Here is an 18,313-nt window from a genome sequence, read left to right on the forward strand (position 1 = left end):
TAGGTTTATAGCTTCCCCAGACTTGTTCTAATAATGAAGCTATGAAGGATATGACAAGAATGGTGATATTGAATTTCTCTAGACGACCAGTAAATTTTTCCATTCTGATGTCAGGAATGTTGAGCATCTGGAATCTGCAAGAAGAGTGAATTGTTCGCTGTGGGAACACTTTCATCATATTCTGAGCCATTTATTCTCTTAGGAACTACTACTGTCCTGAACAGAATATTGTATTTTTACAGAAGCAATTTTCTGGAACTGGAAAAAATTTTCTCGCTCGTGCTTCTGTATTTTTTAATGCTTTCTTGTTTTAGCTGTACCATTGTTTGGAGAATTAATGCTATTTTTAGCATTCAATTTATTTCCTTAGGCTTAATAACAGTAATTTATATTTGATCAAATACAGTGAAAAGCAATAGAAAACGAATGGTTCAAAATAAAGGTATTTTTTTTTACAGTTTTTGTAGGTAGATATTTGCTATATCCTTTTTGTCATCTTTTCTTTTTTTTTTTTTAAAGAGAGAGTGAGAGAGGGGAGAGAGAGAGAGAGAGAGATTTTTAATATTTTATTTTTTAGTTCTCGGCGGACACAACATCTTTGTTGGTATGTGGTGCTGGGGATCGAACCCGGGCCGCATGCATGTCAGACGAGCGCGCTACCGCCTGAGCCACATCCCCAGCCCCCTTTTTGTCATCTTTTCCCTTGAATTTTCAGGCTCAACATTGCGTATCTTGACACCTTATATCTTGATTATGACATTTCTTTCTTGGAAAAGTGTTATGGAGGTGGAGGGAAGGAACGTGCAACATCTTCCATTCTCTTCATTTGTAAAACATTTCCAAAAATCAAGAGTTGAGATTAAAACAAGTATAAACTGGTATAAGTTTCTTTTTTTTTTTCCCCAAACCTTTTTCTCTATTGAGTGAATTTTTATTCTGAATTGGCCTTGGTAGGGTTTGTATTTATTGTCGGCTGCTCCTTGATTAGAAGATGGCATTGCTATGCTAGATTGTGATTCTGTGCCTAAAATATGGGCTGGATTCCCTGATGAGAAAGGTTGGTGTTAGGTCTCACTCATGTCTTAATGTGCCATGAATATCTTATATGTATTTAAAATTTATTGTTTTGTTTACTTACAATGAGACGCCCTTCTTCTCCATGTGACATCATGTAGTTAGTCTCGGCATATTTGTTTCACTTGATGTTCTGTCATCAGCTCAGACTGAATGAGGAACCAGTAAAGCTACATCTTTTCTTCCACACCCCATTTTGCTATGGGACTGTACAGGAACATGGTTTACCAAATGTGTGTACAGTCCTAGTGTCATCTCGATCCTTTAACCTGAGGACTCATTCCTTTACCACTGAATCATCTTGCTTCCCACTCTGCCCTGCCCCTTCCTCCCCAGCTTCCTGCCTTTTGACTGCAGGATCTTAGTTGAACTGCAGCCACTTTTCTACTGGAGGGTTGTGGTCTCCTCCTTACCCACTTGAAGTTTGTCGTCATTGTTACTCTCCATTTTTGGATACTTGTCATGTTGATCAGGCTCTCCAGCAACTTTAAATTGTATTGCATGCTGTTATTTCCATTTGAGTTTCAAGTCTGCATAAGCAGATATGAATCATCTTCAATCTGAGTTAGTAAAATCATAGTTCACAAACTTTGCTGCCTAATTCTCTTTGGGCTTTCTGAACCACGAACACTTGGTCAGTTAAAGGCTTTTATTTTTGGCTTTGTTTTCGGGTTGCTTTTGATGTGGTCCAGATGGTTTGTCCCCACTTTGTAGGCATTTTGATGAAAAGACTGTTCTCTCATTTGACAGACACAACTTTGGTAATTTTCCTCTTTTATAAAGCATTATGGATTTTCTCTTGCCTGTGTAGGAAGTAAATATGTTTCTTTTTTTTCCTCCCATCGTTACTTGCTTTTCCTTTTTCCCATCCTATTGAAATGATTGAAAAGATAATTTCTACAATAAAGATGAATTTTGTGGCATTATTCCAACCAAATGGTAAAACCTCTGTCATGGTTTTGGCATGAGTTTTTGGTTGATGCAGTTTTTCTGATTCTGAGCATGTGGCATCCTTGTGTGAAGGATAGCCTTGTTGGCTTTCCAATTCTAGAATCTTTTTTTTCCTTTGTTATTAATAGATCCTTTGAAATAGAAGATGAAAGTATCACAAATTTTAAACAGTAACAGGAACCTGTAAGTGGGAATTCTCTATAATTTTCTTATGAATAATGTTCATTATATCAAGAACTCTTGGGAAAATTGCTGGGAAAACTAGTGCTAAAAGGCTTCAAAGCAAGGTCATTAAAAGAACTCTACTCCCTGAGATACATTATATTGTTGTTTTTGTAACCATCTCTGAATGTGGCTAAGATTTTCTTAGTTTGGCAAAAAGAATGAGGATAACTGTGCTTATACTTATATTGATCCTATATCTAATGAACTTGTTTCCACTGTTAGTAGAAGAGTTAAAGGCATAGAGATCCAGAGGAATTAAATAGTTTGAATGAACAATTGTTGTTGGACACATTCTCAGTTAAGTGTTTCAGTATGACAGCTCGGGTGTGCTATAGTTGATCACCTCCAGCGTGTTTATGATATCCAACACAGGTAGTCTGCAGGGAAGTGAAAGTTATTTATCATCATCTCTAAAATGATTAATATCATATTTCTGCATCATTTGAAGGATTTTGTAAGATAAATCCACAATTATTTTAGTGTGATTAAATTTTTTAAGATGAATCCATAATTATTTTAGTGTGTTTAGTGTTAAAATGACGATCCTGCATTGCCATATAGTTTATGTAAGCTAATATGGTCAGTACATTGTGAATATATAACATTGATACCCCCCAAATTATTTCTTGCAAATACATGTTGTACTTTTATCTTGAAAGTTGTTAAGCTGTTTGAAGACAGATAATTTTGTCATTTCCCATTTCCTGTCTATTGTTCTTTATTGTGTAAATGTCTAGCCTGATCGGGTCAGGGGTGTGTGACCACATTCTTCCTATCTCATCTCTCTACTGTTTACCCAATACATGGGGACCAGCATTACCTATCTGTATTGTCTATGGTGAAATCCTTTTCCCCCTTAATGCATTTCAGCAGGATAAACTTACATTTTGTAATATGTGTACTTAATGCTTGGGCCTAGTCACGTAGTTAGCATTTAGTTTGGAACTTATTTTTGCTTAAAAGATGCTTACATAGATTGTTCAGCAAAGTGAGACATCATTTTAAGCTTTACAGATAACTCCAAATAGTCAATTCTCATATCAGTCTTTGTTATTAGTCCATTTTTCTGTTGTTAAAACAAAATACACAAATCAGGGTAATTTATTTAGCTTACAGATCTGGAAGTCTTAGGAGCATGGTACCAGCATCTCCTTAGTTTTGGTGCACAACATGGCAGATGGTATAAGGGTGGAATTACTTGCAAGAGAAGAGGAATTCAGGTGTCAGGCTTGCTCCTTTAATAATAACTGACCTGTCCTTCAGGAACCATATTGATCCCTTCTGAGAGAGTGTCCAGGCTTAATTCTCTTGCAGTGTAGGCTCCATCTCTGGTGGGAGGTTGTGGAAACTCTCAAAATCACCACACTGGGGATGAAGCTTCCAGCACATGAACCTTTAGAGGATGCACTCAAATTAAACTATATCCAAACCATAGCTGTACTACCAAATCTGGTTTACAGATTAAGAAGTGGATGCTCAGAGATCTTAACTAATTTTCCTCGTTGCAAAGTTGGCATTTAAGGTATTTATGTTGTTTAGTTATAGCATCCTAAGCATCCTGCCCTAGGGCCTCTGTTAAGTGCAATTCTTTTTTTCATGAGGTTTTTCTAATTCCTACTTCAGCAACCCCCTAGCTAATGTTCATACTCTCCTCAGATCTCAGCACTCATCTCTTCCTTGGGGAAACTGTACCTGAAATTATTCACATCCCACTGTTTCATTTTCCTGGTGTCACATCCCTTTCTTGTAGCACCTTTCAGAGTCAATACCTTTATTATCATGATTATTAATACCTGGTTCTTGCACTTACCCTGGGGAATGGCTTTGTCTGCTCTTTTTTCCTCTCCTTATTGTACTCTCAGCCCTTCACAGAGCCTAGTACATAGTGAGGCATCAGTGTTTGTGGAATGAGACTAGGAAATGATCAAGAGGGATTTTAAAACATGGAAGGACTTGGAGTTTGTTCCCTAGATGCACTACCACCTTCGAAGGCCAGGTGTATCATGTTAAATCTACTAATGGAACTTTGATACAAGCATGATACCATGCTTGTTTTGCCTTCTGGATGAACTCAGGGGTCCTGAAGGGAGGGAATATGACAGCAGTATAGTCATGGAGAAATTAATTATCAGGTTGCATGGATCCAGTACTGCTTTCAGGATACAGGAAGTAAAAATACACTGTGGTTGACATATAAGCCCAGGGGAAGTTGTGAATTATGCTCCCCGGAAAAGGGTTACATCAGGTTATTACTAAGAAGTAACAGTTTTGAAAATTTTAATGTAATGCCTGTCTTGTAAAAACGCTAAGAGTGCAGAAGTACATACAGTAACAATCAAAGTAATGTGTTAGTCACCTGACTGTAGGTGCTACATATGGCCCTCCTGCTTACCTAGAACTACAATCAATGAGTGAATAAAGGCAAGTGTCCAGACCAAGGAAATGGAAAGTTTAAATGATCTTCTGGTCAGAAATCTATAGTAACTTCCCAGGTTTATTCATTTCTCCCTTTTCATAGAGGACTCTGTCAAACCTTCTAAGTACAAACATTTCTTCCCTGTCCTTACTCTCAGCAGATGACCACATTTCCTAGTTATTGGAAAACACTGGAGAAAACACAAGGGAATTTACCACATGTTCCCTCCATCACATTTGATCCTGGATGTGCTGCTTCCCTCACTGAAACCACCAGGCCAGCTACCCATAGCTCTGTCTAAAATCATCCCTCCACCTGCACGCTAGACCCCAAACCTGCTCGTCGGCCAAAGGATAGAGCTATAGAAAATGCTTCCTCCTCCTGCATCATCAGAATTTCTCAGTGGTTGAACATTGCTGTTAGCACACAAATATGTCATCAACTTCTTTACCCTATGCCCTTATACACATCAATTCTCATTTGTACCAAAGCTTCTGTCTGTGTTTGCTTTCACTTATGTCTTTTCCTATTTTTAGCACTTTTCATTCAGCTTTCTACACCTGTTACCTGCCAAAGCTAAATCAAATGGTCAGTTCTCAGTCTTTATTTTCCTGTGTTATCAAGTGCATTTACACTGCAGATTGTTCATTCTTCCTTGATACATAGAATTTCTGGGATGTCACATTGTTCCTGAGTGATTGTGGTCCCTCCTGTCTTCTGCATCTCCTTTGAGTTCTCAGAACTCAGTCCTGGGTTCCTCCTCTCTTTTGTGTCCCTCAGTCTCATGCCCTTGGGAATGTCATCCAGGCTCATGGCTTTAATAATTCACATGCCAGTGATTCCCAAGTGTGTATCTTTAGTCCACACTGTTCTGTGGAACTCCTGACGCCTATATCCAACTCTCCACTGCATCTCCACCCAGTATCCAATAGATACTTGAACTCAGTGTCTACGGCTGAACTTCCCCATTATGGGTGATTTATTTCAGAAAATCTTGTTTCTTTTCTTTTTTCCTAATGCCCCTCATTGAATCCTTCCTTTTCTTTTTTTTTTTTTCATGTCCTTCATTGAATCAGACAGAGATTCACATGTATCACTTTCTTCAAAATATATCTAGATTTTGACTGGGGATGTAGCTCAGTGGTAGAGTGCTTGTCTAGTATGCATGAGGCCCTGGGTTTGATCCCCAGCACCACAAAACAAACAAAAAACAAATCCAAAATTTGAATACTTTTAAAAATTAAATTATTTATTTATTCTAATTTGTTACACATGACGGCAGAATGCAATTCATTTCATATTACACATATAGAGCACAATTTTTCAAGTCACTGATTGTACACAAAGTATTTTCACACCATTTGTGTCTTCATACATGTACTTAGGGTAATGATGTCTAACTCATTCCACCATCATTCCTACCCCCTATCTAAAGTTCCTCCATTCCTCCCATGCTCCCCACCCCTCATCACCATTGTGAGTCAGCATCTTTATATCAAAGAAAACATTGGGCCTTTGGTTTTTTGGGATTGGCTTGCTTCACTTAACATTATATTTTCCAACTCCATCCCTTTACCTGCAAATGCCATGATTTTACTCTCTTTTAATGCTGAGTAATGTTCCATTGTGTATATATACCAAAGTTTACCTAACCATTCGTCTACTGAAGGGCATCTAGGTTGGTTCCACAGTTTAGCTATTGTGGCTTATGCTGCTATAAACATTGATATGGCTGTGTCCTGTAGTATGCTGTTTTTAAGTCCACTACTACTGCTGGCTAATACCTGAGACCAGGCTACTGTCCCCTTGTGCCTGGATCACTCCATTGACCTTTCAGTATAGCTCTCAGATTCCACCCCTGACTTCCTGCAGTCCACACTCCATTCAGTAGCCAGAGCAGACCTTCTCTCCTGTTAAGCCAGATCTTTCCACATCTTTGTGCACATCCCTTCCAGGCCCTCTTGATCTCTACTCCCCCGCACCCATGTCTTCCTCTCTTGTACCACCTCTTATCTCCCTTTTCTGCAATAATGCTAGTTACGTTGCCCCTTTTCCTTAGATGCCTTGTCCTGAAAAAAAAATTTGTTTTTAAAAAATTTCTGACAATTCTACTGAGAATTCGGATTCCCTCAGATTGCCTGTGTTGCTAACCACTGTACCTTCGGGCCTATGTTCCTTTGTTGCCTTCTCCTTGTGGCCCACCCAGGTTACTTTACACGTCACTGCTATAAGCTGCCCACTGAGCTCTTGGGATCCACCTTATACTGGGCTACTGTTGTCCTTTGCAATTAATGCTTCTCGCCTTGCCACATATGACATGGTTTACTCAGGATGCCTTTTTCAGTTTCAGATTTTTTTTCCCCCCAAATATTCTGTGAAATCTTTCCCTACTACCTTTGTGATTTCACAAATTGAAGTATTTGATCCGTCTGTACTTTGGGTCTCAGATAAGGCATTCCATTTTTCTCTTGTAGGAAGCTGATGAAGATATTTTAGTAGATTAACATGATGGAATTATGACAGGAAGCAGAAGCCAGAGCTGAGTTTAAGTTTTGAATATGCTACTTACTAGGGTAAATGTGTGTCCTTCTGTAACATGGAGATGTAATAGTGCTAAATGAGATAACCCCTAAAGCATTTAACGTAAGTGTCAGAGCTCTGCAAATATGATGCACGATCAATGCTACTGGGGATTGCTACTGGTAATAATTATTGCTTAGTATTATCTTAGGAAGCTTTATCAGTTGGTGGGTGGGGGTAGATTAAAGGGGAGAGAGGACAGAAAGAGGCATAATTTTTAACAACTAGTTTTATTAGGCAAAATAAAAAATTGATAGGGGTCTACCTGTGATGATGAGACTTTTACTTTCAGTTACAAATACTGTGATAAAGTCCAGTGGGTGAGTAATCTTAAAAAGGTAATGAAATAGGGCTGGGGTTGTGGCTCAGTGGTAGAATACTTGCCTTGCATGCATGGGGCACTGGGTTCAATCCTCAGCACCACATCAATAAATAAATAATAAAGGAATTATGTCCATCTCCAACTAAAAAAAGGTAATGAAATATAAGCATAAGATGATATACTTTGTCATTAATTGCTGGTTAACTTATTAAAACTCTGGGTAAATTGTTTTATTCAACATGGTTACATGTCCTCATGGGTAAGGTCAGTGTTGTCTGCCTTCCCCAATCTTTGGTGGGATCACACCTATTGCTTATACCTATCCTATATAAAGATAGTAAGATTATGATACAAAATGACTTTAGCTCGACAATACCTCTCTTATCTAAATTTATTGCAAACAAAAATTGCAAGACATTTTTTTTTTTAAGTTGTAAAAGCATCAATAGTATTTAAAACTGCTCATCATTCACTACTGCTGACCTTCTGTCCATTAGGTTGCCTGGAGCTTGGGAAGCCTCAACATATTTGGACTACAAGTTGTTGCAGGGAAAAGCATAGTCTTGTATCTTTAAGAATAATGGCAGTTGTGTTTATTCTTTATCGTAACATGTCTACAGGGAAGTTAGACACAGCATATTTAAGTTCAATCAAATAATTCATTACCTCAAAGCCTATGGTTTTTATCTTCAAGGAAAAGGGACAGATAGATTTAAAACATGGTTATAGGGAAGCCAACTTTAGCACATTTAAATCTGATCAAATAAGTCAGTGAAGTTAAATTAAGATCATTAAGCCATGTCCTCTATAGACCATGAACTAGCTCACAGAGTGAGCAATTTTTTACTGTCCTGCAAGCCTTCTCATTAGTACTGCTTTTAATGATTACATACAGCTAGAATTTGCCATATAAAATTCCTCTGGAAAGAGGAGATGAGGTGACAAGATTTGGTTCCCAAACAGCGGGGAGTCAGTGACCTATTTAAAAATCTTCAAACATCTTTGCATCTCTTTGCAGTTAGATCCTGTTATCAGTAACAGGAACTAAACTAACCCCTAAAAATTTTGCCCACTTTTTACTTTGTGTTGTTTTCTCCTGCTTAAGAATTATTTATTATTATTGTTAATATAGTGTTGGGAATTGAGGGCCCATATATGCTGGACTAGTGCTCTGTCACTGAGCCATACCTCTAGCTCCCACTTTTTTTATTTTTAAATTTGTTCTAATTAATTATACATGATAGTGGAGTGCATTTTGACACATTGTACACAAATGGAGCACAACTTCTCCTTCCTCTGGCTGAACATGGTGCAGAGTCACACAGATAGTGTAGTCATACATGTATATACAGTAATGATGTCTGTCTCATTCCACTGTTCTTCCCATCCCCACAACCCCTCCCCTCACTCCCCTCTATCAAAGTCCCTTCATTCTTGCACCTCCCGCATTATGTATTAGCATCCACTTATCAGAGAAAACTTTCTGCCTTTGGTTTTTTGGGTGTGGCTTATTTTGCTTAGTATGATATTCTCCAGCTCCATCCACTTACCTGCAAATGCTATAATTTCATTCATCTTCAAGGCTGAATTAAATATTCCATTTTGTATACATACCACATTTTCTTTATCCATTCATCTGTTGAAGGGCATCTAGGTTGGTTCCATAGTTTAGCTGTTGTGAATTGAGCTTCTATAAACATTGATGTGGCTGTGTCACTGTAGTATGCTGCCCAACTATTAATCACCTTGTGGGTCTTGCCTGTTAGATCCACTGTCATGCTATCACAGTGTTTATGCTCAAGTAACCTTTGTTTTATTCCGGTTGAGGAGTGGGATAACTGGGTCAAATGGTGGTTGTATTCCAGGTTTTCTGAGGAATCTCCATACTGTTTTTCATCTTTTTTTTTTTTTCGGAAAATCATGATATGTTTTTGTTAACTTTTTAACTAATATGCTTTGTGAAGAGGCTAACGTTAAAAGAGAGTTCTCTTTTGATTGGAGTTATATGAAGGTTTCACAAAGAAACAAACACAAAAGAAGATATATCTAAGTATCCATACACCCATAAGCAAACATGCACACGCATATATATGTAGTGTGTATTTGTGAGGGGTGATTCATTATGGGAATTGACTCACTTGTTATAGAAACAAGTCCCATGATTCACCATCTGCAAGCTGAAGAACCAGGAAAGCTGGTGGTATAATTCAGCTGGAGGGGAAAGGCTTGAGAAGCAGAGGAGCCAGTGGTGGGAGTGTGAAGGCCCGAGAACTGGGGCTGGAGGCCAGACGGGTGGGGGCTGCTGGAAATGGAAGACCTCAGAACCAGGAGCTCCCATTTCTGAGGTAAGGGCAGAAGACAGTTGTCCCAACTCAAATAAAGAAACGGAATTCATCTTCCCTCCACCTTTTTGTTCCCTCAATGGATTGGATGATGCCTGACATATTGTTGACTGTGGATCTTCTTTACTCAGTCTATTGGATCAAGTGTAAATTCTTTTCAAGAAGCACTTTCGCTGATACATCCAGAAATAATACTTTGTCAGACACCTAGGCATCCCGTAGCAGTTGAGTTGACACATAAAATTAACCATCACAAGAAATGTTCATTTGTCATTGTTGAACTTAAAACTTTGACTTACTGTCCTTCAACTGAACTCTTGGGTTCAGGCTTCGCATCCTGTTAAAATAGGCAAATGTTGTAAATACAAACCTTTGATTCAATAGTATTTCCCCTTCAAATAAATCCATATTAGTAAAACATCTATCTTCACTAGTCACTAGATATTTTTCGTTGTATCCCCACTTGCCAAACAACAAAAGACCACACCAAAACAAAAAGAGACACCCCCACCCAAAAGAGGCACACACGTTAAATCAATTTGTAGAAGACTGAGCCAGTTATCACTTCTTTGCCTCTTAGCTTTAGATCTATACTTCATTGCCTGCTTCTCATTTGCTGCTGGTGTGATGTTAAATTTTGTCATAGAGGGAACTGGAGGTATACTGCAGTAGGAGGACGCTTTTTTCCTCACGGTGGTTTTTCATTTGCTTCCTGGGCTGGTTAATAGCACTATGTGAGGGTGTTCAATGACACTCACCCCCGCCCCCTTGTGTTTAGTACCATGCCCAGTGACAGATTCCCAGTGAGTCCCATAGACATCCCTCAGGTTGACTTCTAGGCCCCATGTGCTGATACACCAGAGGGCTATTCCTTGCCTGCCAGCCCCTCAGTTTTATGTACCCCTGGAAAGTTTCTGTCTCTTCAGTCCCTGGAGAAGGTTTATGATCTCATACTTGAAGATATTAAAGATTTTTTTTGGAGGGGGCGCTACCAGGGATTGAACTGAAGGACACTTGATCACTGCACCACATTCCCAGCCTATTTTGTATTTTATTTAGAGACTCAGGGTCTCACTGAGTTGCTCAGCATCTTGCTTTTGCTAAGACTGGCTTTGAACTCAATGATCCTCCTGCCTCAGCCTTCCAAGCCACTGGGATTACAGGCATGGACCACAGTGCACGGCCATTACAGATACTTTTAAAGTAACTAAGTGGTTCTGTTGTAGAGGCAAACTGTAGGAGTATGTGACAAATGAAAAAGTATTCAGCTTTAGGCAGATTCCTATTGATAGCATCTTGTAGGTAATAAAATAAATACTGTCTCTTACACAGTTTATCTAGAGGTGAAACTGAGGTATTCTACCAATAAAAAAAAATGATGTATTCTAACAGTGGAATCAATGATAGGAAGTCATTGTGAAATACAATAAATAAAATGGTTACCTGAAATGTATAAGTAAGGTAAAAACCAAATATCTAGACTAATATATCTCACCTCTTAGGGAATTAAAGTATGTGTTCTGTTGAGAGCCACAGCCAAAGGGGCCCCAGCAAACTTCCAGCTGCTGGCTGATGATCCAGCTGCCAGCAAACTTCCAGTTGCCGGCTGATGATTGGCTCACAGTGGCCCCAGCAACATCTAGCTGATTGGCTCCTCTGCGGTGATGTTCATTGGGCTGTTTCCCTGCCCTTCAGACTGCCAGCTGATGATTGGCTCACAGCGGCCCCAGCAACATCTAGCTGATTGGCTCCTCCACGGAGCTGCTCATTGGGTGACTTCTTTGGCTCTGCCCACGCAACCCAGCCAATCGGCCTCAGGAGCAGGAGGATTGTGGGAGGTTGAGAGGCTGGTGTGGGGGAGAGAGGCTTGTGGAAGCCGGTGGTGGCAGTTGGGCTCTGGGGGTTTTTCCCTGGAGCTGTTTTGTTTGGCTGTTTGTAGTTCTAAAAATAAAGTTAGTTTCTTTTTGACAAGTGGCTCCTGATTTGTGCCAAGCCAGACTTCGGCAGTGTTCCTATTTAAATTATAATTTAAATATTTTAAGCAGGTGTGAACATTTTATCAACATTGTTAAAAATGAATTGTTTGAATTATTAATTTAGTGTAATTGAAAATTAGATATATTTCATTGTCAGCCTAATTATGTCTTTATTCAGAAAAAAATTTTGTGTCATTCCTTGGGCAGATGGGAGATCCTTACATTTAGGATTGTTTTATGCTTGGTCACATCTCTATGTAGTCTGTGTCATCAAAGAGTTTGAGAGAGAGAATGAGGCAATAGTTTTTCTTTTTAGTTGTGTCTCCAATGACTAGCATAGTTCTATGAATATAAGAGCTCAGCAAGTGTTGCTTCTTAGGAACATAGCTTTTAAATACTTTCTTAGTCTAGTTTGTGCAGCTATAACAAAGTACAGTAATTTCCAATGATATTGCTTTCTGTAGTTTCCATTATCCGTGGTTAACTGTAGTCCAAAAATATTCTTTGCAAAATTCCAGAAATAAACCATTCATGTGTTTTAAATTGTGCACCATCCTGAGTAGTGTGATGAAACCTTTCCTGGCCCCACCTGGGACACGAATCAGCCCTCTGCCCAGCATGTCCACACTGTGTGTACTGCCCAACTGTTAATCACTTTGTGGGCCTTGCCTGTCAGATCCACTGCCATGCTATCACAGTGTTTATGCTTTGTTTTACTTCATCATGGCCCCAAAGCAAGAGAGTATATAGAGGGAGTGATAGCATACATAGGGTTTGATTTCAGGTATCCACTGGAGATCTTTGAAAATATCCCCCTTGGATAGGAGGGCATCTTATGTTTCAAAGACTGGGTGATTTATGATGAATAGAAATTTATTTTCTCATAGTTCTAGAAGATGGAAGTACCAACATTGAGGGGACAGTATGGTAAGGGCCTTCTTAGTGTGGCATTACATGACAGAAGGGCAAAAAGAGATAGAGATGGAGACAGACAGAAAGACAGAACTTAGCCTTTATAATGAACTCACACGATGAGAAACCTGTTCCTGTGATGAGGATGGAGCCCTCATGGCCTGATCACCTCCCATTAGTCCTCACCTCCTAACACCCTTTCTTTGGGGGATAAATTTCTAAACATGCTTTTTGAAGGACACATTCAAACCATAACTAAGACTCAGGTGTTATCAACTTTTGTAAAGACTTTCCTTATGTCTTCTTCATTTGTAAGAATCGGCCCCTTCCTTTGCCTCTCACTAATAGACCTGTATGTATTGTCTTCTGTACTATAAACTCCTGAGGATGGGAACCATGTCTGATGGAGCTTGGAACAGTTCCTGTTAGATCTTCAGAGCTTGGAACAGTTCCTGTTCATAGGTCCTGTGCTTTCTGGAATGAAGCATTCATAACCTTGAATGACTGCAAAATGCAGGCTTTCCTTATCACAGTTCTTTATCAAGGACCAAGAAGATTTAGGTAAACATTTCGAAGAATATTTCTTGCTATCTACACTCATTTCTTGCTCTCTGGATTTTCAGGTTCAAAAAGATTTGGATTTTGTAGCATTCTTCACTACTGGAACTCTAGGAACTGAAAATAGGAGTATTTTAAAACATCTCAGAACACAGATCAAGTTTTTTGTGTGGACAGAGATGGATTCTAGGGCCTATAATATTTCCTTGGAAGTGACTGTGTTGCTTTCATTCAGAATGTGCACACCTCTACCCTGTTATTTTTTTTTATTTGAGCCATGTCTTTAATTTCTGGTTGACACTGTCCTATCTCTCTGGCTTTGGTCCTGGTTACCAGATATGGTAGCTGAAGGGCAGGGCTTGCTGTTGTCACCAGGATGCCAGCCTGTGGTAGCATACAAATTACAATTGCATAAAGCTAGTTAAACCCAGAAAACTCAGGTTTATGAGCTTCTGCTAACAGAAAAATTATTTTTTTTTAAATTTAAGCTTAATATGACTTATTCCACAAAATGGAAGCAGTATTTGGACAAAGTTAACACTTTCCATATGTAAAAGACTAGGGTGGTTTTATTTCTCAGTGTAGTATTGTATCCAGTTGGAATGTATGGCTAAGCTATTGTTTTTTGACTTTGAACCATTGAGTTGAAATGGTATTTTATTCTAGAGGGAGAGGTATTAAGGAAATGAGAAGATTACCTTTTATCAGGTACCTATTCTGCCAGCCATGACACTAAGTGCTGCCACATGCACTGTTCCGTTCAGTTCATACAATGATTTTTTTTAAACCACTATTTCTGTTTTATGTTAATATTTTATTCTGAGGTAATTGTAGGTTCATATATTGATGGAACAGATGATACAGAGAGATCTCTACCTTTCACCCACTTTCCTCCAGGGTTAACTTCCTGGGTAACTACAGCAGAGTTGTGGAGACTAGGAAATTGCCATCGGTATAGACAGCCAGTGGTTTGAACGTGTCTGTGAAAGTTCTTGTATTGAAAACTTTGTCCCCAATACAATGATGTTGGGACCTCAAAAGAGGTGATCAGGTCATAAGGGCTCTATTCTCACAAGTGGACTGATGCTAATGCAGGAGTGGGCTTGCTGTAAAAGTGAGTCTGGCCCCCTCTTGCTCCCTTGCTCTGCACTTCTGCCTTCCAGCATGAGTTGACACAGCACAAAGGCCCTCACCTGGTCCCAGTCTCCAGAACCATGAGCCAAGTAAATGTGTATTATTTATATCATTTATAAATTACCCTGTGATATTCTGTGATAGCACCACAGAATGGACTAGGATACCCCATTGACTTTATTCAGATTTCACTAGTTTTCTATGTACTATTGAGTGTGTGGGTGTGTATGTAGTCTGTGTGGTTTTACCATTTGTCAATTATTTTTTTTCCCCCCAGTACTGGGGGTTGAACCCAGGCCTTTATGCGTGCTAGGCAGGCACTCTACCACCTTCTGTCATTTCCTTTTAAACACATGAGGGAAACAAGATTCAGTAACTTATGTGAAATGCTCCAAATATAGACATGGGGTTTGAATCTATGTCTGTACTTTTTGCTTTTCAGTAATAATATGATTAGTAACAATAATTAGTAATAACAATGACTGGATCTGAGTTACATATGGAACATGATGAATACTGACCTATGTAAGTTATATCATAGTTGAAATCGTTATCCTTAATTAAACTCTAACTCATATTACCCCAAGGATAGGTAATTATTTTTATAACTCCTGAAATCAGTAGTAAAAGAATGAAATTCCACTCTTTTAACATGATTTTACATTTTGAACTTCTGACCTTAACTACTGATCTTGGAGCTGTGTGGAAGGGGAGAGACGGAAACAGACAGACAGACAGACAGACACACACACACACACACACACACACACACACACATACACACACACATATTCATGCAGACATTTACATACACATACACACAGACCTATGTTGTTATTGAGTTAGGTTGACATACTTTAAAAACAGTTTTACAAAATGGGAAATAAGAGCTGGCTTAGGCAGTATTCTAGGGTTTTAGGGAATAAATGTAAAGCATCAAAAATATTTAAGAATGTAATTGGGAGAAGTGTTTTCTTTTTTTTTAAATAGAGTTTTAGATTTTTGGTAGGGTCTAAGTACAGCCTTAGGAATGTTTGAATTTAATCAAATCTCCCAAGTTACCCGTCAAACTTTCAGAGTGGTACCTTACGCATTTGCTTGTGAATTATCACTGATTAGCATGGTGTGATCCTGCTTTAGGAAGATAATAGATCTACTAATTAGCAGCCCATAATATACTATTCTTTGCTAGCTAAATATCTTGTAAAGCTGTCCCCGTGATGAACAGCAGCACTTACTCAGATCCAAAATAACAGCAGTCCCGTGTGTTGCTGGTCCCATGAGGTCTTGGTGTTTTTGTAGACAGCAGACAGAAATAAAAGGAATTTTGTCCTTTTTACCTCATGTAATCCCACTGGAAAATGAAACATGTGCTATGAGTTGATACTGACTTCTGCCAGGTCACCTCCCTAAAGAGTCTCAGGCAAGCACTGTTGCAACATTTCTTGGACAGGAGTCTGACGGCCTGTGATGGAGATGGATGGTTTGTGTAGCATGCTACTGTGGAACACTATGCTACTGTCTGCCCCTAGGAGTCTTCCAGTGAGCAAATGCCATGGGGAACCTGTGTCTGCTATTTTAACTCTTTCAGAGGGGAGTTAGATGAATGTCACATATCCCCATTTAGACTCAGTCCTGTGTAGCTTTCTCTTTCTTAATTGTTGACTACAATAATGTAGTACCATGGGCAGATTATTTGGTCTTCCTTAGTAGAACCTGACTTTTAATGTTAGGTTAATACACATATTTTTGAAGCTATATGTTATTAGGAACTCTCTGGACAGTGCAAAGCCTTTTTAGTAGACCACTCTATTAATTTTCTGTTCTCCTAAGGAAGTTTTTCCTATTCATGACTCATTTCACTCTTTGGCTAGCAGTGAGGGAAATGTAATAACGATTAAGGAAAGGAATGTATGTGTTTTCTTCTTTTTCTGAAAACCTGTACACATTTTCTGTCTTGGGTTATGTAAACTTGGATGACTGCAGAATGTTGACAACCGTGAAAGGTAAAAGCTTGTCTGTTAATACATACTTCTTTGGAATTGAAAAATCAAAAAACTTTACTTTGCTTCTTTGGCGCAGTGTTTTGCTTGATGACCCAGAATACAAATCCAGTTAAAATGACATGTTCCAGCCGTCATTTACACACACCTTAAGCGAAATTAATGAGATCACTCTAAGATTACGCTTTGTGTTTTATTTTCATTTTATAGGTCTCTATGAGCTGTTGGCTGCTCTGCCAGCCCAGCTGCAGCCACATGTGGATAGCCAGGAAGACCTGACCTTCCTCTGGGATATGTTTGGTGAAAAAAGCCTGCATTCACTGGTAAAGGTAAACCATGCTGATGTCAGATTCTCTTTGAAAAAAAACATATGGAAAAATATTTTGAGCGCCATCTAGTAAACCAGAGATCAAATTGTTGCTCTCTGAAAACAAAACAGCCTTGTTTCATTTCACTGACAGGCGTGGAAGTTGTTAAAGATTCTACCAAAAATACATAGATGATTTCACTTAATGGTGGTGATCTGGCTATGCATACTAATGCAGCAAACATGTGGTTGCCCTTGTTTAGAAAAAGAATATGAAATAGTAGCAGGAAGGTTTAGCCTCCTTCATGGTCAACATTCATGAGCTGGAATTTAACTTAAATAAATAAATGTTCACAGCAAAAATTAGAAGGAATATATTTTCTGAGGTCAAGGATGGCAGCAGTTCAGTAGCCACATTAATTTAAAATAATTTCCTTTAACAAAGTCAACTGAAATTCTAGTAAGCTCTTTTCTTTTATTGGCACAACTCCATTGAAATGGTATTTTGTATATAAATACACTGAACCTAAATATGAATAAAAACAGTTTTTGGAGATGGTTTTAGTAAAGCATCATGCCATGAAAATGATCAGCCACCAGGAACCAGATCTTGTCTTACAGAAACACTGGGAGTGATCAGAACTCTTAAAATAGTAAAATGAGAACAAGAAACTTACTGGAAAATATGTTACTCTTGCTTCTGGAAATATGAATTGCATTTTCTCTCATTTAATTCAAGCTGAAAGAAATTTAGAGTCTTACTTGAGTCTGTAGGAGGTAGAAACCTTTGCCTCCATGAAATCTGGACCTATGCTTAATTCAGCTAAATTTGTTATGGTTGTCTGTCATGATAGGAGGCTTTTAATTGATGTACAGTATTTGAAAAGGAGCCACTTCTAGTTGCAATTGCATTATGGAACAGAATTCTTCATATATATATATATATATTTTTTTTTTTTCTTGTTGTGCAATTTACTGAGATTTGTGTGCTCTGAGTAGTAACAGTTCTCAAGAAGTGAAAGCTGATACATGGCATTTCCCTGGCAATGCATTTAAAGTTTTATTTGTTCATTTATTTACTTTTTATAATAAGGTAATTGCCAAGGTATCTTTGTGCTCTAAATAATTTTAGGCAGTTTAGTTGCTTTCTTGGGGTTTCTTAGAAATGGTTTTGAGATTACAGTGGATGAAGTTTATGACTTGGTGAGGTAATCATAGAAATATTTCTGTGTTGTATGTATGGGAGTGGAATAGCTATGGATTGATTTATATTGACTTGATCCTTTGATGGGGGAATAGAGTGTATTTGACTTGGCATCATCATCCCTTGATTATTAAATAAAATGTCCCTAAACAATGGCTGTATGTTTGTATTTTTTAAGAGCATGACTACTATATCAATTTCCTTATGTAAAATGGAAGTTAGAATATCTGTTGGCAGGGTTGCAAGTTTCAGATAAAATAATGAAGATTGTAAGTTCCTTGATAGATGTGTAGGTTGGGCAATGTTAAA

At 38.5% G+C, this 18,313-nt stretch overlaps 1 protein-coding gene across 5 annotated transcripts in view; it reads left to right on the top strand.

Annotated features, from left to right (window-relative positions):
• The window catches only part of Mpp7 (MAGUK p55 scaffold protein 7), a 233,377-nt gene that overhangs the window by 76,054 nt on the left and 139,010 nt on the right, over nucleotides 1-18,313 (top strand). For 4 of the 5 annotated variants that reach the window (XM_078023471.1, XM_078023470.1, XM_078023472.1 and 1 more), the window contains one exon: nucleotides 16,704-16,822. In XM_078023471.1, the coding sequence (XP_077879597.1) occupies nucleotides 16,704-16,822 (119 nt within the window). The remainder of the gene's footprint in view (nucleotides 1-16,703; nucleotides 16,823-18,313) is intronic. The other variant, XM_078023474.1, reaches the window with a different exon arrangement.

This window comes from Ictidomys tridecemlineatus, chromosome 10, assembly GCF_052094955.1.
Source record: "Ictidomys tridecemlineatus isolate mIctTri1 chromosome 10, mIctTri1.hap1, whole genome shotgun sequence".
Classification (NCBI taxonomy): domain Eukaryota; kingdom Metazoa; phylum Chordata; class Mammalia; order Rodentia; family Sciuridae; genus Ictidomys; species Ictidomys tridecemlineatus.